We start from the raw sequence: 24,832 nt of genomic DNA on the forward strand, positions 1-24,832 counted from the left end.
GGCAGGAGGGGCTGGAGACGCCGGGGCAGCAGGGCCTGGGGCCTGGGGCTTCAGAGCCGTCTACATCGGACTCTTGGGGCTCAATCTCTCAGGAGTGGCGCCCTCTCTTGCTTCTCCGGAGGGGCCAGCGGCTCAGACGGGCCTGGCAAGGTCCCTCTTTTCTGTCGAGGGTGAGAAGCAAAGCCGGAGGGGACTCGGAGGGGGACGCTAGGCCCAGAAGGCGGGGGTTCCCTTCCTTCGCTTCTCCGCGGCTCCCGTAGGAAGTCGCTCCTGGAACAACCAGGCCTGCGGGGTGTACCGGGGTGGAGGTGGGGAGGGAAAGTGAAGGGGTGAGGCCCGAGGGAAGAGATGTCTAGGTGCCGGCGAGGCCGCTCCTTTAAGGCGGGCGTGGGGGTACAGAGGTCGCTTCTCCCTGGCAGGGCCCAAAGAGAAACTCAAGTAGCTACTGACGTCTCGCCACCATGGGGGAACAGCCTGCTGGGACTCTGCGTGCTCTATCAGGGTCTGGAGAAGGATAGAGCAGAGGGTGGGGTGAGCACAGGGTGGACGGGCAATGTAAGAGATAGTGTTAGGGGAGAGGCCAGTGCCCAGGAAACAGGCAGTGTGCGGGAGGACGCAGTACCAGGATGAAGGGGCATGTGGGAGGCAGAGGCAGTGCCAGGAAGGGGGCAGTGTGAGAGGAGCCAGCACCCAAGAGGAAGGGGCAGTATAAAGGAAGAGCTGGTATCCGTGGGAGAGGGCAGTGCCAGCACGAAAGGGCACATAGATCAGCATCCAGAGGGAGAAGGCAGTGGTTGGGGAACAGGTAGTACCAAGCTGAAGGGGCAGTGCTCAGGAGGAGAGCAGTGTGATGGGGTTAATGCCGGGATGAAGAGGGGGAGTGGAAGAGAGTAGGGCCCAGGGGAAGAGGGCAGTGGTAAGGAGTATCAGGGGAGGGGAGAAGTGCAAGCTTTCCTCTTCCCCATAGTGACATCATGGCAAATTCCCAAACTGGACGGACCCGGCTCGGGTGACATCCAGCAGGGCCAAGCCGGTCCGGCCCGGGCTGGGCTAGGAGGCCTCAGTGCCAGCTGGGGGGACTGGGCTCTGCGCCCTGCAGGGTCAGCGCGCTGGGGGTGGAGTTCTGTTCCGTCCGCCCTCGGCGTGGACTGTGCCCTTGGTGGGCACGCAGACCAGCAGGGTAACGCTTGGGCCGGGGTTCTCTGGGCCAAAGATCAAGGTCCCTGGCTCGGGAGGCCCCGTACATTCCAGTCTTCCCGACCCGGACTCTCAAGAGGGCGCAGTAGAGCCGCAGCGTCCGGCGAGAAACCGCGCCACCTCGGCGGGAGGTGGAACTAATCGTGTCCCCGCCCCGGGGCGGAGTTATCCTGTCCTGAGACCCGCCCTAAATCCTGGGGCCCCTTGGAAGGAATTATTCAGGGCGGAAGTTAGGAAGCCCCGAGAGCCAGGCGGCGGAAGTGGTGGCGTTACTGCATGTCCGTGCGCATGCGTGGTTCTAGTCTTTTGCTGCCGCTGTTCAGGCGCAATCTTTTCGTCTCTTCTCTCCTTTGCTCCACGCAAGGGGGAGCGCGTACCCCTACGCGTGGTCGCGCTCCCAGCCCCTCTGCTACTTTCGTGACCACCTCACCATGGCGGGCATCCTGTTTGAGGATATTTTTGATGTGAAAGACATTGACCCGGAGGGCAAGAAGTTTGACCGAGGTAAGCTCTACGTAGACGTATGGGCGGTTTAGAGGAAGGGGCTAACCTCCTCGGGGACACGCCCCTGGGTCCCTTGTCCACCCAACCCACGTGGCCTGTCCCTACCGGCAGTTCCTGAAAAGGAATCTCCTTCAGGAAACATGTTATAGATGGGAACACGGAGACTCCCGAACTCGGCCTGGCTTCGCACATGCTGTGCCCTGTGCCTGGGTGGCCTTTTCTCATGGTGCTGGTAAACTGCATCTTTCTAATCGCAACCCACTCTGTGGTGGGCGCTGTATTGTACACCTTACACACACTTTGCCCTACCTATTCCTTTCAAGAGTCACCATGAGGTAGTGTGTAGTGCCTTACCCATTTTGCTCCAAGAAGTTAGGTAACCTACCCAAGGCTGCACAGTGAGTAATCCGACCTCAGAGCCTATATTCTTGTATTGTCCTAAGAATGTTTAACTCTTTGTGATGTCCATTCTGAGTTAGAATTGACTGCTTGCTATACAGCTCTTCATTCTGTCATTGATCAGTAATCGTTCCTCCTTGGTGTCTCTTCCTTTGCCTGGAGACTGAGACATTGGTTCTTCAAGACCAACACCAGTTCTAAACTTTTTTTTTAAGGTTTTATTTATTTGACGCACACAGAGAGAGTACCAGTAGGCAGAGCGGCAGGCAGAGGGAGAGGGAGAAGCAGGCTCCCCGCTGAGCAGAGAGCCCGATGTGGGTTTCGATGTGGGGTTCGATCCCAGGACCCTGGGATTGTGACCTGAGCCGAAGGCAGATGCTTAACTGACTGAGCCACCCAGGCATCCCACTAACACCAGTTCTTAGAGTCCTAATAATCCACTCAGCACAGCATCTGGCACAGAAAGACAAAACCTTTGGATGAATGAATGACTTTCCCAAAGTCAGGTTGTTTCTTAATCACCTAGGCAGGCCTAGAACCTGGGTATTATTTATTGCCAAGAGGGCCTTTGATTCTTTTCTGGGATTCTGTCCACTTGCCATAGTTTTCTCCCCTGTCCTCCTGGCATATCTGGTTCTGATTGAGTCTGCACTTCTTGGGGAGCAGATGAGAGGCTAGTGCATGCAGACTGGGTTAGAATGAGTGTTCAATTACATATAATCCTCCAAAGTGGGGTCTGCCCTGGGCCTGGCAATTACCTATGCCATTCTTTCTCTACTTCCCTCAAGTGTCTCGACTACATTGTGAGAGTGAATCTTTCAAGATGGACCTGATCTTAGATGTAAACATTCAGATTTACCCTGTGGACTTGGGTAAGTACTGAACACAGACAATAGCAGGAGGCTTTTTTTCAGTTCAGCTCTTCTTCAGCCTCAGATATTGCCATGATTTTCAGGTGACAAGTTCCGGTTGGTCATAGCCAGTACCTTATATGAAGATGGTACCCTGGATGACGGTGAATACAACCCCACAGATGATAGACCTTCCAGGTGAGGAAGTGAAGAAGAGATTACTTGAAATGTGCCTGAGGACTAAGTAGTTGAGTGGTATAGAAAGACCTAAGGGTCTTTAATTTGTGGAATAAATGATTATCAATAGAATCTGAGCAGCCTTAAGGAAATTGCTGCACTTAAGAATTCAGCCAGCCAGGTGTTTATCCAGGGCAATGATTACATGCTTGTAGATTGTAGCTTATCGATGGCTAAGGAGATGACCACTGAGTGACCCAGGCTGTGTGAGCCTTGCATCTTGGGAGGGAGTTTGGTGTGATGGAAAGGCTTTGGAGCTCCACTGAGTTCAAATCTCAGCCCTATCACTTACTTGTTGAATAGCCTTAACCTCTTGCAGCCTCAGTTTCCCCATCAGTAAGGTAGAGATGGTCACACCTTGCTCAAAGGGTCGCTGGGAGGACTAAATGGCCTTGCATTTGGAAAATGTCTGTTAGAATGTTGACACTTAGTTGCCAGTTACCATTTTTAAAGGGCTTTTTATTTTTGTTAACTACTTTGAAGAATAACTTTGCCACTACTGTTCCACAGGGCTGACCAGTTTGAGTATGTAATGTATGGGAAAGTATACAGGATCGAGGGCGACGAAACTTCTACTGAAGCAGCAACGCGTCTGTAAGTTCCATGGTCTTGTAAGAACCCTTGCCCGTTCTGATAATCTAAGCTCTGCTCTGAAAATTTGGGCCATGCTTCATGTTTCCTGGGTTGGGTCTCTCTCCCCATGCACCTCAGACCTAGGTGGGACCCAGAAAGAAACTGTTGTGGGAACAGTTTCCAGTCTGAAATGCAGGCTGCTCACTTGGCCCTTTGTCAGGACCTCAGGGCCCAGGGGTCCAAATGAGAAGCTGATGATCTTGCTATGTGAAGTGCAAAGGAAGGTTGCTTCCCCAGGAACTAGATGCAGTATTAAGTGATTAAACTGCTAGGCTTTTTTGTTTTTGCTTATTTGTGAGTGTGTTTTGCTACTCTGCAATCCAATCCCTAGTTCTTTGGTTTCCCAGCTATTTTTTCTCTTCTTTAAAATTTTATTAAAACAATATGTGCCCTTTGTAAGAAATTTGAAAAGCAGAGAAGTAATGTGAAGAAGCAAAAAAAGTCACCTATAATTCCATACCCAGAGGGAATCTTTCACATAAACATTTTTGAATATTCTAGGTTTTTTCCTGTGTACTTTTTTCTTTGAGATCACGTTGTTTATTACAGTGTTTTCTTCTGCTCTTTTTGCTTCAAGTTATGTTGGAAGTTATGTTTAAGTTAGATCGGTTTCCCCATGTCAGTTTAAAGCTTTTCCTAAACATTTTAATAGCTGCGTAACATTCCAGTAAATGGATATATCTTAATTCATTTGACCATTTCCGTTATTCTGGGCAGGTAGCATTTCCCGCTTTTGTTGATACCAACACTTCTTTGCACAAATCTGTGCATTCATCCTTGTCTGAATTTTGGTTCCTCATGACAAAACACTAGAAGGGTGCCTCTTTTTCTTACGCTGGGATGGAGAGCCACTGGGTCGCTGCTGCTCCAGAGCTTAAACTCATGGGACTGGGGCTTTCCGTTTCAGCTCCGCCTACGTGTCTTATGGTGGCCTGCTCATGAGACTGCAGGGTGATGCCAACAACCTGCATGGATTTGAAGTGGATTCCAGAGTTTATCTGCTGATGAAGAAACTGGCCTTCTGAAGCACCCAGGAAGCCAGCCTTGCTGCTTAGTCACTCAGGACGTGGACATCCATTCGGGCCTGAGGAGCAGTTACTATTGACCGCCTGTTCAGGAAGGGCTGGCTGGCTGGCCACTGGGGGTGCATCTGGAGGTGGTCTGGACTCAATGGGAAACTTGCCTGTGAAAGACCCAGTGGGAGAGCTTAAAACAAATCAGAAGTTGTTTTGTGTATATGATTTTTTTATTAAACTTTACTTTTTCAGACTCTTTTTCCCCGCCTTAAAAAAAAAAAAATCTTTTCCATTACCCTAAACTCATTTTTTTCCAATTTGCCTGTGGTATATATTTCTGGCCCACAGCCAGGTGATTACATGTCAATGTAGGGTCTGTTCCGGCCTTTTGGTATCTGGCTTTAGGGTTATCTCAGCCTCCTTGTTGACTATCCCCAACATTTATTTTCCAGTGTGATTTTCTATCTGGGAGAGAGAGTATTGTGCTTTTGGCTCTTGAGGGCACCCCAGCCCCAGAAGATACCACCCATTTGGCATAGAATTTTGAATTGGACAGGAGCCCTGCTTGTGTCCTTCCAACACTTTCAGTCTCTTAGGAAGTCAGATCACGTTGATTTGAATGAGTCACTTGCATAGCCTGGAAATGTTCATTTTTGTGGAAGCTTTGGGTGGAGGCTTTTAGATACTGGCTTGGGACCTGACTACGAAGAGAGTAGGAAGAGCAGATTTGGTGGTTGTGGGAACAGGTGGAGGAGCCAGGTGTCTGCTCTACATTCTATTGGCAACCTGGAGGGAGGGTAAGTCAGGGCGGGGGGCGGGGGGCGGTTCTCACCAGTGACACTGAACCCGCAGCTGCTGCACAGACCAGTGAAGTGGACAGGGCAGCAATACCAATGAGGTTGGCAGTCCGGTGCCAGTACCCGGGACAATGGAGCAGCCTGACTACAGGCACTAACCTAAAACTGGGCAAGAACAAAATTGAGGAAGTGGTGATGCTTACTAGGACTTCAGCATATGAGCTGGCTCTTCCGCCTGGCGTGCGAGGTCTCTGAGAAAGTATACTGGACTCTGGTTTCCCCTGGGAAATTCAGGGTAACAATCCAGAAAGATGGCGAGTGTGTATTAAGCAGTTTTCTCTTTTGATCTCCTGGCTTTGCCTCAGGGAGCCGGTCCCCCTGCTGGGATGCCCAGGGGTATTTCCTTCCCCATCATTTTCAGGTCTTTACAGAAGGTGTTAGAAGTAGTATTTAGGGAAATGGGTTGAAAATGAATGATCTCTGCAGGGGGAGAGGAAAAGGTGTTTCTTTGGTTTACTATGTGGGGGGGTATAGAAGGTGCGGTGGGGGGTGGGATGAATTTTTGTGGAATCCTAGAACTTTTACATGGAGTCAGATTTTTGGGGGTTGTTGGAGAAGAATGGATTTAGGTGAGAGTCGGAGAGCTTAATTCCCAGTAATAGTTTGTGGGGTAGCATAGCACGCTATCCTGGCTGTCCTGGGGTGGCAGAAGAGAGAACTGGCATGCAGTTGAATAGAGAGAAGGGTGTTCTGGTTGTTAACAGTTTTTTTGTGTTTTGTGTAAAGGGAAGAAGGGATAGAATCAGCCTGACGAAGTTTTGGGAAGGGTTAGATTCTCAATAGGGACAGCTTAGTTCACACTGGAGAAGCCCATGAGTTATTTGCATTTGCCCTAAAGTAGATCAAATGCCAATTCTGTATGCCTGGAACCTACTGGCTGTATACTTGTAGTTTTTCTGTCCTTGTCCCTCATCTCACTGTGCTGAGAATGCTGAAGCTTTTGCCTTTGGTCCCTTTGGCGTATCTTGTCCCAGGTACTGACTTTCATGGGCCACAAAGTTCTTCATTTGATCATTACGTTTAGTCTAGGTTGGTATTTCAGTAAATTACAGCTTCCACTTCCCATTCCCTTGACGGTATGCTGGCATCGGTAGTGTGGAAGGGTTATTCTCTCACATGCAAAACCCGACACCCTCTGAGATTTGAACAACACTTTTGAGCTTTGTGCATTTGTCGATTTCTTCTCCATTGCAACTGTCCTGTCCGTGATGGGAGAGGAGGACACCTGGAGATGTCTAAATTGGTCACCCCCGTCCAAGAGCTTTGGTTTTCTACTCAGAACTTTTTAATTGGTGATGTATTTCCTCCCTCAGGACTTCCACATCTTTTCTAATAAGCAGAATCACTGAGTGATCTGTTGGACAGTGTACCACGCTGGGGACGATATGGGCTCTAGTCAGCCTAGGCTGTTTCTTCTTTTCTTGCTCACAGGCTGTGTGAGCATTGAGAACGTGCCTGGCTTCTCTGGGACTGATAACACCCCAGCCTGACAGAGGTGTGCGAGCACTATAAAAGGTAACCTGCATAAGGCTCCTGGCATACTGGCTTTCATTCTTCTATTTTGCAATACCTTTAGTGATGGTGGGGTACTTGTGGTGGTGTTTGGAACTCTGGGATCTTGGCTTTTTTTACCCACATGGTAGTTTTTCCTCTCCTTTGGGGAGTCGCGGGGAGGGAAGATGGAAACCTGTTAGTCTTCCTACAGGAGCCTCTGGAGCTAGGGTTGACCTTTGCAATGGGGTTTTTGTTTGGGGCGATATAAACCTTTTCCTAGGCACCACGGCGGCATTTCTTTGCAGAGCTCCATAAGCCTGGCTTCTCTAGAGAATCCTTAGCAGAGTTCATGGCGGTCACATAGGGCTGCTTTTTAGATATTGTGGACTTCTGGGAATTGGGAAATGGGCCTTCAACTTGTACTTGTCCCTCCCGCTGTGTGAGCCCTGGGAGACTGACTCTTGCCACTTCCTGCACTTCCCCCTGACCTCCACAGGAGGGAGGCAGGAACCCGTGCCTGGTGAGGCTTCCCGCTGAGAGGCTGAAGCTCTCGCTGTTTGCGCAGCTGTCACATCCAGGTTTTGTCTTGACTGAACTGTCTGCTCAGCCTTACCTGGGGTGTGAGGCGCTCTGAGGCTTCCTGTTAACCTTTTTGGAGGGGAGGGAAGGGGGAGATCTATTGCCCCCTGAAGAACCTCTTTCCCTTGCTTTTCAGCTAGGTTTTGGGTGTTCTTATTTATTCTTTATATAGGCTCGGTTTTGTTGATTGTGAAGAGACAGCCCTTCTGAGACAAGAGTAGGGATCTCCTAAGAAAAGGAGATCAGAGTCCCACTGAGAATGACAGTAAAGGGGATAAAGAGACTAACCTTAGCTCTGAGTAGAAAACCAAAGCTCTTTTTTTCCCTGTTTTCTGACGTGAGGTTAGTTTCTACCTCCATTCAGAAGTCAGGCCGGTCCAGCCCTTTGCAGAATTGTTGTATGAAAAAGAGCACGTAGAGAATTAGGAAGCTGTAAATTTGTGCATAAAATAGACCAAAGATAACTAGCTAGCTGCTCTGGTGAATATTATTGATAGTTTAAAAAAATAGCTTCTGAAGTTTTACAATATACAGTGAAAAATGATCCCCTTTTCTGTCCCGTGTATCCCCCGTTAGCAGGGGTTTGGGTTTCAGGTGAAAGCAGGAAATCTGGTATAACTTGACTCCCAGGGCCTCCCCTCCCAGAAAGGGAACTTTACATGGAGACAGTGCTGATGCTGGCAGGGCCAGAGTACCTTACTCCTCTTAAGCTGGATTCTGGAAGTGAGGGTGGGCTGCAATCAGAAGAGGACTGGTCAAGTTGGGTGTGACAGAGGGGTCAGGAGATGGAGGTTGGAGCTGGCCCCGGGGGGGTGGGCGAGGTGGGTGAAGGAGAGAAGAGTGTGTATTGCCCAATAGGAGGATGGATTGGGGAAGGAGAATATCCAGGCCAGAGGTCGGGGGGCAGGGAGTCCATGTCTGAAGCTCCCGGAGGAATGTCTGGGGCTCCTAGGGCTGTGGGTGAGGGTCCAGGAAAGAGTCCATGGGTTCCAGTCAAGGGTCCGTGTGTCCTGTTCAGGGGTCCAGGCGTTTGTTCTAGGGACCTGGAGGTTTGGTTCAGCAGACCAGGAATCTTGGCTCTGAATCCCTGCAGCCTCTTCAGAAGTCCGGAGCCAGTAGTTCTGGCTGAGACATTGGAGTTTGTCTCCAACAATCCAAAAGTCCTGTTTGGGAGCTTGTGCAGTGTGAGGAGTAGCGAGGTATTGCTTGGGACAGCTGTCGTGGGGAGGGCCTGCTTGGCACAGAGGGTGGGCCCTACGACAAGCAGCAGGAAGCGCACCTTTCCTCGGAGCAGTTGCTGGAAGGTCAGGAAAATGGCACTGGGGTCCTTGTGAGTTGTGGTCCTGCCCTGTGGAGGAAGCTGAGGGCAGAGGATGGGCCTGAGGCCAGAGACCTGGGCCCGATATCATGCCTCCCTCGTCTCCAGGGAAAGCTAAGGTGCCAGCACCCAGACTTTGTGGCTGGGAGGGAGCGCTCCTTAGTTGGTCAGCTGTGCTATCCTCATGATCCCCAGAATTCGCCTTTCTTCCCTCAGGTCTTCTAAACGGACTGAGTCAGCAAAGGACAGTTTCTGCAGTCCCCTTGACTCAGGACTGACTTACCTGGGTTCCCAGGAGGCCCTGCAGGGCCCCAAGGAGGAGGCGGACCTGTCCAGAAAGCTGTCCCAGGAGGGATGAGAGGCAGGTGGGTCCCAGTTGTCTCCGGGCTGCCATTACTCCCTCCAGCAGAAGGGCTGCAGCTCCCAGAACGTCCTGTGCCTTGGTCTGCTCCTGCAAAAGATGGAAGGGAGAAGCGGCCTGCTTCAAAGGGCATGCTAATAGCGGGTGGGGAGCCCCGAGGAGTAGCCAGCGCAATGAATCATAGGAGCTGAGAATTGGACAGGACCAAGGTCCCACCCAGCACAGGAATTCCTTCACAGTCTCCCGACAATTGGTCATCAGCCTCTGCTTGAATCACTCCAGTGTCCGGTAACCCAGCCTGGTCTTAACACTTGATTTCAGTCAGAGAAGTTCTTTTCCCCCTTACGCTACGTCGAAATCTGTGCTATGACAGTTTTTAACCTCTCGGTTCTAGTGCTGCCAGTCTACTCTTTCTGCTACAAAATCCTAGGAACGTATGATTTTTTTTTTTGAAAACTTAACGTAGACATGAGACCATCCCAGAGATCGTGAAGATGGAGGAAAGGGGCTTAGTGACCGATGGCGGAGCTGGAACGGCAAGGATCCCTAGGAACTGCCCTTCGTCCCTGGCCTAGTCCCCTCCTCCCCAGAAGACCTGAGGGAAGAAAGGGGATTCCAGGGATCTGGGAGGTAGAAGAGCTGACCTTGCAAGGAGGGCTCCCTCCCAGGAGGTTCCTGAGCCTCAGACCGAAGCATGTCCAGTTATACCACAAGGCTCAACGCTTCTCCAAACTCATCAGACTGGCTTTTTTTTTTTTTTTTTTTAAGCCATTCCTCACATAACACGTTTTCTAACCTCTCACTGTTCAGGTTGCTTCTTCCTTCTGGACACATGCTAGTTTAATATGGTCCCTCTGAATAAATGAGCATGTATCTAGAGGAGGATATCCAGTACTCAACTCAGTCCTGTTAAGTGCAGGCCTCTTAAAGGTTTTTAGGCCTATTTCCACAAGGTGGATGCTAAATGTCGAAAGCCACCTCCAATCACTAGCTTTTCAAAGGGCAGCTTTAGTAGCGTTCCCTGCTAAGTCTGAGGTCAGCTCCAGCCTCCCGGATCTTGTTCACAGTGATGTTCGAGGGCCAGGGTTTATATAAGGCGAAGTGGGGGCATCATGGCCGGAAAGCTGGACTAGGACTTTCCTTGATTACTCTGAGTAAATGTAGAAGTTTCGTATATCTCTATGAAATTTTACCGTGGTTTTGCTCTAGGCTTTCAGCAATTTGAATCCTGATTCTGTCTTTTGTTATTTAAGCTCTGCTTCCCAGTTCTGTGTCATCTGAGGATGACAGATGAGTCTTACTTCTTCATGCCAGCCTAGGAAGTTTGCATGGGAACAGGTCAGAGGCGCGGCCGTGAGAGACTTCGATTCAGCTTTTCTGGGTGTTCAGCGTTGAACCTCTTTTCACATACTGGGACTGCAAGCCATCTTGTCAGAGGGTATCATTAGAGTAGAATGTAGATTAGGTTAGGGTGGCCAAGCCTGACGTGAGATATTTTTGGGGAGCTCAGGAATTTTGAAGAATCCATGGGAAGCAGTAGCAAACTAATGAAGACAGGAGTTAGGGAACCAAAGGAAGGGGTGGCTTTCTTACCTTCTGGGTTTTCCATTCTCCCAAGCTAAAGTCCACAGCAGGCAGCAGGACAGGTGTGAACAAAGGGTTAACGTCTGGACACTGGCTCTATTGAAAAAGATTGGTGATGGGGTGGGGTGGAGAAGGGAGCTCAAGTAAAGGAGGGGGGTATAGTGACCCAGTGACGAGGACAGGCTTCCATGAGTAATACGTATCCAGACTAGAGATTTTAAAAGTGGACTAGATTGCAAATCATAATCCTTGTCAAGGAGTGGTGATGGGGAGGTGGTGGTCTTTCCAAAGACAATATGGGAAGAACAGTGATCGGATCAGGGAGTGAGAGGGAGTGATGGGAGTAAGGGTATCTAGCCAGTCAATGGATAGAGGGGAGAGTGCTGGGAGATTCTCACCAGTCTGCTGTGGAGGACATGGGAGTCACGAAGCAGTTTATTTAGGAGACGGGGGTCGCAGGCGGGAGGAGCCGGGAGGCACAGATCCAGTCTTGCAGTTAGAAGCATGACCACGAGGAGCAGTTCTTAGATGAGGAGAAGTGAGGTTGAAAGGGTGGTAAGGAAGAAATCATTGTCAGGTGGTAGTCCAGGAATTCCCATTTAGGACCCAGACCTGAAATCCAGGGAATTTACCTTTTAGAAGCCTTAATCCTGGGAGATTGGGTTCCCTCAGCCCTCCCTCCTGGCAGCACATGTCCTTTCTCGTTCATCTTTAACCCTGCTTTGATTGGGCCCCAGGTCCCGCAGGTATGTCCTTACCAGTCAGCTCCATTCTGGCCAGGCTGTTTGGTAGGAGTGGCTCCCTGGATGGGGCCTATCCCCTGAATCCTTCCTGGGGCCATGGAGGCGGCTTGGGCTCTGGCACTTCTTGCACAGTGGGGCACAGGTGGGCTGAGGAAGAGGGTCTGGAATCTATCCTGCAAGTGACAGGAATAATGAACATTTAATCAGGTGTCAAGGAAAAGACTGCCTGGTGCAGGGAACAGCTGCTGGGAGGGCATGAGATGCTGACCAGCCTGGAACTGCTAACGCTCTGACTGCTCCCAGGTCTCCTTATGACTGTGGCATATGGTGTCTCCTCTTTGTCAGGGTTCCTCAGTGAATCTGACATGGGGCTGGTGCCCCTGCCCCCGCTGAGAGCAGCAGGACGGAATATGGACACACACACACACACACACACACACATCTTAATTGGCCTCAACTTCTGAGCAGCCCTGGTTGTTTGGTTGGAGAAAATCTGGGATGGGAAGAGGGAATAGGAGTATTGTGGCATAAGCCTGGAGGAAGAGGTTGGAAAGTGGGATATAGGGTCAGGCTGAGGAGCTAGCAAACGTGCAATATGTTGAGGGGTAGCTGGGGGAGTGGGGCTGAGGCGGCGACTTGGGGGAAAACAAAACTGGACTACTAGGGGTTGGTGATTACAAGATTATGAGAAGGTGGTATGGGAGCAATTAACCGCTCGTTCTCTCTCCATTTACCTCCACCCATAAACCTCTTGGAATTTTTCTTTGCACTCCCAGTCCTAAAATCTGAGGCAGAGAGTGGGGCTAATGGTCCTGGGACTTCCCACCTGAGGCAAGTTGCCCAGCAATGGGCACCTGCTGAGTGAGGCACCCACCTTGCATGGCTTAGCTCGCTTTGGACACCCACGGTATCCATCTCATAGCCCACATCGTCCTCCCTTCCCCCTCTGCAGACCCCTTCCAGTTCCTTCACAGGACCCCCCACATGGCCTCCTCCTTCTTTGACAAGTTGTGCAAAGAGGCCTGCACCTGATTCAATATTGGGATTTCCTGTAGGTCTGTCAACATGCGTGAGCCCTCCTCCCACTACCCTCTCCTTGGGCCCAGCTTCCCCAGTCCCAAGACTCAGAACCTTAAGCTAACTAGGAATGACTGGGTAAGAATGGGGATTGGGCCAGTGTCCAGCTTGATGGTATATGCCCTAAGCCCTAAACGCACCACCTTTCTTATTTTCTCCCTGGGCACACGTCCCCTTTCCTTAGAGCCTTCCAGGACAGTGCTATATCCTCCAAGTCTGTGATCAGTCCCTCAGAACCCGGCACCCCACCCCCTACCCCTGCTCTGTCCCGCTCCTCCCATTCTGGGAAGGCTACGCTTCTTCTCGACAAAGGTCAGTGCCTGTAGGTTCCAGTTTGCCTGCCCCTCCCCCAGCGGAGAGCCCAATTCCTCTTTCCTGTCTTTCCTACCCTCACTTAACTCCAAACCCCGCTTGCCACTCACCGGGTGGAGAAGGGCTCCAGGACCCGGGTGCACAGCAGGCGGCACTCCGGGGAGCCGATGGGTAGGAAGACACGTAGTGTTGGGGCACAGCCGCTCCACAGCAGTGGGGTCACAGGCCTGCCCAGGACACTTCTGCCCAATCAGAGAGCAGGGAGCCACCAGATACTGGTGAAGGCCCCCGGAAGTGACGCCTTCTCCTCCCACCCGCACTGAACGTGGAGCCCCTGTCTGGACCATGGTCCACTAGCAGAGCCCAGCTCCTCCACCCACACACACACACACCACAGGGAGGATTTCAACTGGGGGATCCATCTTTTTCTAGGAGATGGGAAACCTGGGACCTGGCTGGGGGAGAAGATGGGAGGGGAACAGGTCTTTTTTCCCAGGAGAAATCTGGCAGGACATTTTTGTTCCCGTGGAAGAGGAGCAGAGATCTGGTCTGGTTTTAGACTGGTGGGTTTTTCAGTTCCTATCTGGCCAGATTTCTTTTCCCTGGACAGCACACCTGCTGCTGAGACCCTCTAGGGCTCTTGCTTTCCTGCCTTTGTCTCCTATAACCCCTTGGGGGTCATGTCTTATTCCCCCTGTCCCAGGGGCAATGTGGGCATTGCCTGTTTTAGGGAATGACCCTGTCATTGGTCAGTGTTATAGGAAAAGGGTCTGGATCATTTGAGAGGACTGCAAGGTGAGGGGTGTGTGCAGGGGGTGGTTAGGCTGGGCTCAGGGGCTCCTCTTGGGGGGGGCGCTCAGTGGCTCTGACAGCTAAAGCCACTTCCCTCTGTGCTCGAGCTCTCCTGAGCTTGCCCTGTCTGTCTCCCTCTTCCATCGCCTACCACGCCATATGTGACAAGACGGATAACCAGGCCCATGTGTCCCTGTCTCAGGGAAGACAGCTGCTGAACTTCCCCCGCAAATACCTCCTGCTGGCCCCCCTCTTCCTCGGCCCTGGTCCCGGCTCCTTGGCCTTCCCCTCAGTCCCAGTCTCCTCACAGTCTCCGTCCTCAGGGGCCTCCTGGCCTGACCTTGTCCCATCACCCCCCCACCCCAGCGCTTCCCCTCCTGCTCCTCCTCCCAAGGATGGGGCTGTCGGCTAGGGAGTATGGCCTGGATCCCGGAATTCTCCAGTTCAGCCAGACGAGATGCCTCCCAAGATTAGGAAGGAGGGTGCTGGGACGGCTGGGAGGATGGTGGGCGAATGGGTGTGGGAGGGGACGGGGAGGCAGTCATGACCAGGAAACCAAGACAAAGGAGGTTGGGGGTGGAGCAGAGAGGCAGAGGGTTCCCTGGGTGAAGGGAAGAGGGTGAGAAAAGATGTCAGGCTGGGGACAATGATGGTTGGATGGGCCTGTGGACAGGTTACTGTAGGGAGGGAAACACTGTCACAGACAGAAAGGGGACTCTGTTTCTGGCTAAGTCCCTGTCCTGGGGAACGGTAGAGTAAGGGAAGACCTCAGAGAAAAGGTAGGGCCACAGGCCAAGCAGTGAGTGTGGGTGGTGTGGGGTTTGAGGGGTGCTGTGGGCCCACAGTAGGGGAGATCAGTTGACGGGCCTTTCCTGCACGTTGTCATCCTTAAAAGACAAGTCTTCATCTTTCCGGCAGGCACCGAGCACTAGTCCAGTGGCCGGCCCAGGCCTCAGGCCCAGCCTCTGCCCCTCCCTGGCCTGGGGCTCCCGTCTTGGGCCGGACACGCACCTCCTGGTGCAGCCGCCCTGTGGCCGCCAGCAGCGGGGGGCTCCAGACCCGCCTCTTCTCCCCTCTTCGCGCCCCCTGGTCCCTCCCCTCCCCCTACCCCCTCCTCTCCCCCTTCCCCTCCAGCCCCTCCCTCCTCCCCTGCCCCGTCCCAGCCCCTCCCTCCCCTCCCCCACTCGCGATCCGGGCCGCTGCCGCTGGGCCGGACCCCCCGGGCTCAGCCCGGCCCCTCGCCGAGCCGCCGCCGCCGCCCCGTTTGCTGAGGAGGAGGCCCCCGGCCGGGGCGCCGGGCGCGGGGCATAAAACGGGCCAGAGCCGGCGCCCAGGGCACTAGAGCCGCGTACGGCCCGGGTCAGCGCCCGCCCGCCCGCGCTCCTCCCGGCCGCTCCTCCCGCCCCGCCCGGCCCGGCGCCGACTCCCGCCGCCCGACGAGCCCCTCGCCGCACTGCCCGGGCCCTGGCCCCGGCCCCCTCCCGCCGTACCGCCCCCCGGCCCGGCCCTCCTCCCACCTCCCTCCTCCCTCTCCTGCTCCCTCCTCCCTCCCGCCTCCCCAGCTGTCCCGTTCGCGTCATGCCGAGCCTCCCGGCCCCGCCGGCCCCGCTGCTGCTCCTCGGGCTGCTGCTGCTCGGCTGCCGGCCGGCCCACGGCGCCGGCCCCGAGCCCCCCGCGCTGCCCATCCGGCCCGAGAAGGAGCCGCTGCCCATTCGGGGAGCGGCAGGTAGGTGGGCGCCCCGGGGGACGCGCGGGCAGCGAGTCCGGCTCGGGGCAAGTCTGCGCCCGCCCGGAGGGGGCGCCGGGCGCAGGTGGCTCAGCGCGGCGGGCGGCCAGGAGGGGTGGGCGGGGGTCGCGAGGCGCATCGTGCGGGGGGGACCCAGGGCCGGGCCGGCAGCGCCCAGGGCGGGCACACCGCAGGAGCGGGACAGCGGCCGCCAGCCAAGCCCGTCCCCGCAGGCTGCTCCTTCGGCGGGAAGGTCTATGCCTTGGACGAGACGTGGCACCCGGACCTGGGGGAGCCCTTCGGGGTGATGCGCTGCGTGCTGTGCGCCTGCGAGGCGGTGAGTGAACCCAATGTCGTGGCCGGGGCCCTTGCGAGTTGGGGAGCGCTCGGGTCCCGGGATGTCAGAGTGGACTCGGAGCCGCTGAGCAGAAAGAAGCGAAGTCTGCAGGTATTTGGGATATATATATATATTCCTCCGCACCCCCCCCCCCGCAGAGAAAGTGGGGAGGAAGTGCCCTCTCCAAGTCTCAGGTGTTGACTGTTATTGATCACCCACTATGTGTCAGGCTCTTAGCCAACGGTTTCTTCTGTCTCTCACTTAGCTCCTAGAATAGTCCTGCTAGATACACACTATTACTTCCCCCATTTCCCAGATAGGGACCCTAAGGCCCAGAGAGGTTAAGTAGTTTGTCTAGGGTCACACAGCTTGTAGGAAGCAGAGCGGTCTGACTCCATGGGATGAACTTGCTCTGGTCCCATGACTCTCTCCTGCTCGCCCCGGGGTCCCACCAATTGGCGTCTGGCACTCACTCGGTTTTCCCGTCTTCACCGCAAGCAGCCTCAGTGGGGTCGTCGCACGAGGGGCCCGGGCAGGGTCAGCTGCAAGAACATCAAGCCCGAGTGCCCAGCCCTGGCCTGTGTGCAGCCCCGGCTGCTGCCAGGACACTGCTGCCAGACCTGCCCCCCGGGTAAGTCCTGCTCCGCGGTGAGGGGAGGGCGGCACGGCAGTGATACTTGGTCCAGAGCCACACGGCTGGGACGGATGGAGCAGATGGAACGGCCAACTGGCCCTCCTAGTGCCCAGCTGAAGCCTGGGTTTTCCCCTCCCGGCTTAGAGCGCAGCGGTCCCGAGAGGCCGCCGACGGGCCTGGCCTTCGAGTATCCGCGGGACCCAGAGCACCGCAGCTACAGCGACCGCGGGGAGCCGGGCGCTGAGGATCGGGTGCGTGGAGATGGCCACACGGGTAGGTATGGGCCAGGCAGGAGCTGGGGTGGTGGTGGGGGCCGGGCTGCTGCGGCGGGTGACAATACTCCGGGACATCTTTTCCTCGCAGACTTCGTGGCACTGCTGACAGGACCCAGGTCGCAGGCCGTGGCTCGGGCCCGAGTGTCTCTGCTGCGCTCTAGCTTGCGTTTCTCCATCTCCTACAGGCAGTGAGAAAGGGGAAGATGGGAGGAGGGGTCAGCTGGGGCCTGGAGAAGGAGAGTTGGGAGAGGCTGGAGAAGCTGCTCCTGGCCTAGGCTCAGAGCCCATGCTCACTGGACCCTCATTCCCAGGCTGGACCGCCCTACTCGAATCCGCTTCTCAGACTCCGCGGGCAGCGTCCTGTTTGAACACCCTGCAGCCCCCACTCAAGATGGCCTGGTGAGATGATGCCATTTACGAGTGCTTATCCAGTCTGGGCACTGTACTGACAGCATGCTCTGAATTGCCTCCTTGGGTCCTGACCACAGCCCAGTGAGAGGAAGGCACTGACATTATGATGCCCATTTTACAGATGAGGGAACTGAGGCTCATAGCAGAATGTGATTTGTACAAGGTCACACAGCTAGTAAGTGGTTGGGCCAGGATTTGGACCCCGGCATCCGGCTCCAAGGCCCCTTCTTAAGCTTCCTAGGAGGGCTTGGGGCTCCTTCCCATATTCCTTCCTCACCAGAGCTGGGCCTCTCAGCTGGCCTGTGTTGCATACTGTCTGAGTAGGGCCTTCTTGTCTCTCTGCTCCAGGTCTGTGGGGTGTGGCGGGCAGTGCCTCGGTTGTCTCTGCGGCTCCTTAGGGCAGAACAGCTGCATGTGGCACTTGTGACACCCACTCACCCTTCAGGGGAGGTCTGGGGGCCTCTCATCCGACACCGGGCCCTGGCTGCAGGTGAGGGAGCAAACGTGAAGTTTCCCTGGACTTCCCTGGACGTGAAGTTCTGAGTCTTCTCTATCCCCAGGAATCGAGTGGGCTGAGGAGGGGACTTCCTGATGGGCTCTCATGGTCCTTCCTCCTCCCCCTCAGAGACCTTCAGTGCCATCCTGACCCTAGAAGGCCCCCCACAGCCTGGCATAGGGGGCATCGCCCTACTCACTCTCAGTGACACAGAGGACTCCTTGCATTTTTTGCTGCTCTTCCGTGGACTGCTGGAATCCGGGAGCGGGGGTAAGCAGGACGGGGCAGGCCATGTGAGGAGAATAGGGAGAGCACCTGTCCCTCAGAGGCATCCACACGCGTGGCCGTTGCAGGACCGGCCCAGGTTCCCTTGCGGCTCCAGATTCTGCACCAGGGGCAGCTACTGCGAGAGCTCCAGGCCAATGCCTCAGTCCAGGTGAGTGAGGGTCTGGCTCCTGCTGCCACCTGCGCTGGCCTCTTGCTGCACCCACCATCCCTCGCTCTGTCCCCAGGAGCCAGGCTTTGCTGAGGTGCTGCCCAACCTGACAGCCCAGGAGATGGACTGGCTGGTGCTGGGGGAGCTACAGATGGCCCTGGAAAGGGCAGGTGGGCCAGGGCTGCACATCAGTGGACACATCGCTGCCAGGCAGAGCTGCGATGGTGAGGCGGGGTGGGGCCTGGCACCTTGGGCACACACCACTGAGAGGCACAGACAAGGGGCCAGGGTGGGTATGGGAGGAGTCCTGGGGGCTGAGGGGTGATGAATGGCCGTGGGACAAGCCTGCCTCCACCTTTCCTGTCCCCCTGCAGTGCTGCAAAGTGTTCTTTGTGGGGCCGATGCCTTGATCCCAGTTCAGACGGGTGCAGCCGGCTCAGCCAGCCTTACACTGCTGGGAAATGGCTCCCTGATCTACCAGGTAAGAGTCAGGGGCTGCACGGGTGAGAGGGGCTTTGGCCTGCACGGTTCAGGCCTCGGGCCTTCTCCGCCATTCCAATTTGCCCTCCCCAACCCTGCCCCCCAGGTACAAGTGGTGGGTACAGGCAGTGAGGTGGTGGCCATGACGCTGGAGACGAAACCTCAGCGGAGAAACCAGCGCACTGTCCTGTGCCACATGGCTGGCCTCCAGCTGGGAGGACACACAGTAAGTGCTGTCGGCAGAGCCAGGCCACGGGGCCCATGCACTGGGGTAAAAACTCAGGGGCGTGGAAAGCCGGGCTGGATGAGCGGGGATGTTTGGAATCATTCACTCAACCACAGGTTCTCTCATTGACACACTGATTCCCTGGGCACATTTTTAGGACGCCTCAGGCTAGGGACCGGAATATGAAGAAAATCAGATGTGCCCCCATCCTCAGCAATGTCACATCAAATGGAGGAGTTGGACAGGGAGACCATGTCATTAGAAATGTGATAACCATGGGTGCCGCTTACTGAGCCTTTCTCTGTGCTGCATACTGCACTGATCGCCTTTCTGATATTATTTTTGGCTCTCACGGTTCCCATTTTATAGATGATGAAGTGAAGGATCAGAGAAGTTAAATAACTCCTCGAGATTGTTGCATAGGTAGGAGTGGCAGAGGAGGGACTTGAACCTGGGCTTGCGAGGTGCTTATCCAGTTATGCGTGTGCGTGTGTTGGGTGTAACGGGGGCACAAAACACAGAAAGGCATTCAGAATCTTGGGCTTGTGTGAAGGGTGAGGAGGGGTTCATCTGGCATCTGGCAGGCTGCAGCTGCGGCTCATCCTTCCCTGCCCCCCCCCCAGGCTGTGGGTGTCTGCCCTGGACTGGGTGCCCGAGGGGCTCATATGCTGCTGCAGAATGAGCTGTTCCTGAACGTGGGCACCAAGGACTTCCCAGATGGAGAACTGCGGGGGCACGTGTCTGCCCTGCCCTATAGTGGACACAGCGCCCGCCATGAGAGTGAGTGGCCCCAGGGCTTCGCCTGCCCTCTGGCGTCCTCGAATCTGTGACTCAAGCATGTGAGGGATGGTGCCAGGGGGCCAGAGCCTGGTATGTCTTTCTCTGTGCTTGAGCCGCAGGTTGGCATCTGGAGAAGGTGGGGGTGTAGATGGTAGCCCTGCTGGGAGACCCTCTCCGTGGCCATGGTGCAGGGGTCTAAAACTTGCTGCCCCTCAGCCCTGGGCCTATGGACAGTGTCCACCAACGTGTGGAATGCGTGTCGGGGGAAGACGGGGGAGATGGGGAATACCGGGAAGAAGGGAGTGGCTGCTCTAGGCCCCCTCCTCATCTGTCACCTCTCCTCTATCTGGATCCAGCACTGCCCGTGCCCTTGGCAGGAGCCCTGGTGTTACCCCCTGTGCAGAGCCAGGCAGCAGGACATGCCTGGCTCTCCCTGGATACCCACTGTCATCTGCACTATGAAGTGCTGCTGGCTGGGCTTGGTGGCTCAGAACAGGGCACTGTCACTGCCCACCTCCTTGGGCCTCCTGGGATGCCAGGGCCCCGGCGGCTGCTGAAGGGATTCTATGGCCCAGAGGTGAGGACGTGATGGTGGAGGCAGCTTGGAAAAGATCTGCTTTTTTTTTTTTTTTTTTTTTTTTTTTTTTTTTTTTTTAGCATGGAGGGTTATGCAGGCCTGTGGCGGGGGAAACAGACAGCAGGTAGCCCAGCGTGGCAGAACTGACCTGGGCTGGGGAGTCAGACAGCCCTGGCTGTGAATCTGACTCAGCCTTTTAGTACCCGTTCTCCTTCCTGCATCCTTCTCTGGTGGGATCTCTTGGATAGTTTGTAACTCCCTGGACCTTCAGAGGAGCAGGTGGGATGCAGCAAGCAAGCCTACTCCAATGGGGTGGACTCCCCGGACGTGGAGTCAGAGAGACCTGGCTTCTGAGCTCCACACCACCACTAGTGGGCTTCGCTTCCCTGAAGGCCTTATTTCACCGCCCCATGTCTCAGTTTCTTACCTATGAATTGAGCTCTGTAGGCACAGCCCTGGAGCGCCTCCTTCCCATCCCTTGTCCTGTCTCTCACAGGCCCAGGGCGTGGTGAAGGACCTGGAGCCTGAGCTTCTGCGGCACCTGGCGCAGGGCACAGCCTCCCTGATGATCGCCACCAAGGGGAGCCCCCAAGGGGAGCTCCGGGGGCAGGTGGGCAGGCAGTGTGGGCCGCTGGGGATGGTTCAGAGTTGAGCGGGCACCGTGTGCTCTTGCCTGAGTCACTGGCTCTCTCCGAGCCCTGGGGGTGGTGGTATCTCATTCCCTGGCTGGTCGGGAGGATGAAGCCGACAAGGTACACGACGAGGCTGGCAGCAGGCCACCCTGTCCCTGGTTGGTTGGGTGATTGCTGGCGCTAATAGCGTCTTCCCCGGGGCGCAGGGGTGCTCAGAGGTCGAAGTGTCTTGGGCAGGCAGGCTGGCCGCAGCTGGCGGAGACGCGAGGGGGAGCCCGGGCGCTGCCTCAACCCGCCTCTCCTCCCAGGTGCACATCGCCAACCAATGCGAGGTGGGCGGCCTGCGCCTGGCGGCGGCGGGGGCTGAGGGAGCGTGGGCGCCCGGGGCTCTGGATGCAGCGGTCGCCGCACTGCCCGCTCTGCCCGCGCTGCCTGCTGTGCTCGGCCCGGACGCTCCCGCGCCAGCCAAACCCGGCGGCCCCGGGCGACCGCGAGACCCCAACACCTGCTTCTTCGAGGGACAGCAGCGCCCCCATGGGGCTCGCTGGGCGCCAAATTATGACCCGCTCTGCTCGCTGTGCACCTGCCAGGTAGGACGCCACCGAAGGGCGCGCTGAGGTCTGGGTTCTGGGGCAAGGGTCGCAGTTAACCCCCCACCCCCCACCTCTCTTTGTAGAGACGCACTGTGATCTGTGACCCCGTGGTGTGCCCCCCGCCCAGCTGTCCCAGCCCGGTGCAGGCACCGGACCAGTGCTGCCCTGTGTGCCCGGGTGAGTGTCCTGCCCGAGTGGAGGGGGTCCTGGAAGGTCCACCCTGGGGGATGAGGCCTCTGGGGAGGGAAGGGGGGTGGTCATCCCCTGCCTTCACTATTTCTTTGGCCGCACAGAGAAACAAGATGTCAGAGACCTGCCCGGGCTCTCACGGACCAGAGACCCTGGAGAGGGTGAGCTGGAAGTCTGCGTGCAGGGGTGGAGAGCTGTTGGGTGGGACCAGGAGGGGGACGAAAGGGTGAGGATATATGTGTGTGGCGGGGGATAGAGGGAGGCTGAGGGGCAGAGATTCCAGATGACATCTGACAGGCTTCATTAGTCATTGGTCCACAAATGGGCCCTGGGGTTAGAGTAGTGTGGGGTTGGCCTGAGACTCCAGCCTTGATTGTGGGCCCAGCCAATGAGCTCCATACTCATGGCAGCTGGGCACTGTCCCCCCCACCCCCACCAGGCTGCTATTTTGATGGTGACCGGAGCTGGCGGGCAGCGGGTACCCGGTGGCACCCCGTCGTGCCCCCATTTGGCTTAATTAAGTGTGCTGTCTGCACCTGCAAGGTATGGCCGCCCAATCCTCTCTGGCGCCGTGACCCAGCAGGGTCTGCAGAGGTGGGGAGGGGGCTGCCAGAAGAGGAGAGCCCAGCCTTGGTGAGGAAGTCTCCAGGATTGAAGCACTATGAAAAGTCCTCTGAGCTTTGAGAGTCGGCTTCCTGCAGGAAAAGGGCAGGGCTGACGTGGGTGTGAGTTCTGGCTCTGCCTGCTGACTCGCTCCATATAGCCCTGGCATTTTCTGTACCTCCCTGAGCTTCTCTTTCCACTCCTATAAGCAGACAGGAGAGCAGCTACATTGCAGGGCTACCATGAGCATTTGAGTTCAGGTATAGAAAACACCAGTCCAGGGCCTCTGGGTGAAGGGCCATGGAAATAAAACATTTGAGGGATGGGAAAGGGGAGGGAGGAAGCAGGAAGCTCCTTTTCCTTTCTGACGCCCTCCCTCAATGGATCCCTACAGGGGGGCACTGGAGAGGTGCACTGTGAGAAGGTGCAGTGTCCTCGGCTGGCCTGTGCCCAGCCTGTCCGTGCCAACCCCACTGACTGCTGCAAACAGTGTCCAGGTGAGGGGGTGGGCACGGAGGGTTCTTGGGGCAGTGAGGTGCTTCCCCGCCTTGTCCTGGGTGAGGGGGTGCATGGGGAAGGTGGCTGGAAGGGACTTCTCAGCTAATTCAGCATTTACTGAGCACTGCCCTGTGCCTAGCCTGCAGCCAGGGCTCTAAATGCATTTGGAAAGAATGTGCACGTATTTATTAGTGGGCTATGATGGGTTCCAGTTCCTGCCCCATCCGACCCCCCTCCCTCCCTTCCTTCCTTCGATCCAACCATCCAACCATCTATTCATCCATCCTTCCTCCCATCCATACTCCCTCTCTCCCTCCCTCCCTCCAATCCAACCACCAACCATCTGTTCATCCATCCTTCCTCCCATCCATCCATCCATCCATCCACCCACCTACCCATCCATCCATCCCTCCACGCACCCATCCTCTCATCCAAATTTGTCACCCACTAAGTGCCAGAAACTGCTAGGTGTTGCAGATCCAAAGACAAATAAAACCTGGGTGGCCCTCACAGAACTCACATCCGCTGAACTCTTCCTCCCTCCCTCCCTCTCTGCCTTCCAACAGTGGGGTCAGTGGCCCACCCCCAGTTGCGGGACCCCATGCAGGCCGATGGGCCCCGGGGCTGCCGTTTTGCAGGGCAGTGGTTCCCGGAGAGTCAGAGCTGGCACCCCTCAGTGCCTCCCTTTGGGGAGATGAGCTGTATCACCTGCAGATGTGGGGTGAGTGGGGAGTGCGCTTTGTGTGAGGTGGGCATGGGGGGGCTGGCCTAGAATGGGGAGAACTTTCTGGGGAGGGCAGGCTCCTAGGAGTGGGCTTCCCTGAAGAGACTGAAGCCTGCTGTGTCCCTGTGCCTCTGGGTACCCTCAAAATCTGCTTGTCCTGCACCAGGCAGGGGTGCCCCACTGTGAGAGGGATGACTGTTCACTGCCCGTGTCCTGCGGTCCAGGGAAGGAGAGTCGCTGCTGCTCCCACTGTGCACCCCGGCGGCGTAAGTGAGGGGGTTGTCTGTGGGGTACCTGGGGAGGGAAGGCGGCACCTGCCACCTGCCAGGAGCCCTGCTATCTGCTTCACGAGTGCCATTCCATTCCGCCACACAGCAGCCTTGTGGACTTGGTATCGACTGCTTTTTCTTTACAAATGAGATTTCTGAAGCTCAGAGGAATTAGGCAGCCAGACCAAGGTCACACAGCTCCAAACCTTGCTCCCTTCTGTCTCCAGCAGCTCCAGAGACCAGGACAGTTCCAGAGCTGGAGAAAGAAGCTGAAGGCTCGTAGGGAGCAGCCAGAAGCCACCTGACCAAGAGGACGGGCCTGGGCTGGGGGAAGGACGGGCGCCAAGGACCCTGCATTCTCCTGTGGGAAACCCGGTGCCTTTGGCCCCTCTTTTCTGCCTCTTCTCCCTCCCCCCACTACCTCTGGGAACCACACCTCCACGAGGGGAAGGGGCAGCCAGGGCAGACCAAGGCCACGGCCTCTCCAGCTCCTGCCCTGTCACCCTCCAGCCTCTGCCTTGGAAGCCCAACCCCTTTCTTTCTGTACATAGTGTCACTGGCTTGTTGGGATTTTTAATTTATCCTCACTCAGCACCAAGGGTCCCCACTTCACTCCTGCTGCCCCTGAGCTGAGCAGAGTCATTATCGGAGAGTTTTGTATTTATTAAGACTTTTTTTTTTTCCCACTCTCAGGGCTCAAAGTGTTTCTTTGTGACCAGGGACCTGAGTGGGCCCCAGTGGAGAAGGTCTGAGAGTGGGAGCCCTGGCTCCAGGGGCTTCCCTCTGAGCCTTGGGGAGTGTGAAGAGACCGGAGAGGGAGAGGGAGAGGGGCGGTACAGTCGTTGGCTGGCATGCCCGGATTCTGCAGTGGGGCCTGGCACTGTCACTGAGACGGACCAGAGCCTCAAGAACTCAGGCAACCCGACACAAGGGTGGTTTCCCCTGGCCTACCCGTAGCCGGCATTTTGCTGACCCCGTGTTTGAAGTGGCTC

The 24,832-nt window shown here is 55.9% G+C and overlaps 3 protein-coding genes across 4 annotated transcripts; 2 read left to right on the plus strand and 1 right to left on the minus strand.

Annotated features, from left to right (window-relative positions):
* Positions 1-3: 3 nt before the first annotated feature.
* On the plus strand, positions 4-5,095 carry POLR2H (RNA polymerase II, I and III subunit H). The gene is made up of 6 exons (XM_026497483.4): positions 4-170; positions 1,562-1,701; positions 2,889-2,972; positions 3,056-3,149; positions 3,699-3,782; positions 4,729-5,095. Exons 2-6 carry the CDS (start codon positions 1,629-1,631, stop codon positions 4,844-4,846), a joined length of 453 nt encoding a protein of 150 aa, XP_026353268.1. The 5' UTR covers positions 4-170; positions 1,562-1,628; the 3' UTR covers positions 4,847-5,095.
* Positions 5,096-8,236: 3,141 nt separating this feature from the next.
* THPO (thrombopoietin) lies at positions 8,237-14,119 on the minus strand. Its single transcript, XM_026497479.4, is given in 9 exon segments — positions 8,237-8,571; positions 8,573-9,127; positions 9,369-9,536; positions 11,040-11,126; positions 11,429-11,553; positions 11,789-11,946; positions 13,273-13,472; positions 13,475-13,516; positions 13,519-14,119. Coding segments are annotated over 9 exon segments (1,500 nt in total). The 5' UTR covers positions 13,585-14,119; the 3' UTR covers positions 8,237-8,472.
* Positions 14,120-15,517: 1,398 nt separating this feature from the next.
* CHRD (chordin) lies at positions 15,518-24,526 on the plus strand. 2 transcript variants are annotated; one of them, XM_026497433.4, is made up of 23 exons: positions 15,518-15,680; positions 15,914-16,017; positions 16,519-16,648; positions 16,796-16,924; positions 17,015-17,114; positions 17,238-17,325; positions 17,686-17,827; positions 17,963-18,103; positions 18,187-18,269; positions 18,346-18,493; positions 18,644-18,750; positions 18,856-18,975; positions 19,599-19,755; positions 20,112-20,332; positions 20,829-20,942; positions 21,273-21,554; positions 21,641-21,734; positions 21,851-21,907; positions 22,186-22,289; positions 22,744-22,846; positions 23,414-23,568; positions 23,738-23,837; positions 24,068-24,526. In XM_026497433.4, exons 1-23 carry the CDS (start codon positions 15,533-15,535, stop codon positions 24,121-24,123), a joined length of 2,883 nt encoding a protein of 960 aa, XP_026353218.2. In that variant the 5' UTR covers positions 15,518-15,532; the 3' UTR covers positions 24,124-24,526. The 2 variants fall into 2 exon arrangements, with proteins under 2 accessions (XP_026353218.2, XP_026353219.2); XM_026497434.4 differs by having other exon boundaries at positions 24,071-24,526.
* Positions 24,527-24,832: the final 306 nt, after the last annotated feature.

This window comes from Ursus arctos, unplaced genomic scaffold, assembly GCF_023065955.2.
Source record: "Ursus arctos isolate Adak ecotype North America unplaced genomic scaffold, UrsArc2.0 scaffold_4, whole genome shotgun sequence".
In the NCBI taxonomy this organism is placed as follows: Eukaryota; Metazoa; Chordata; class Mammalia; order Carnivora; family Ursidae; genus Ursus; species Ursus arctos.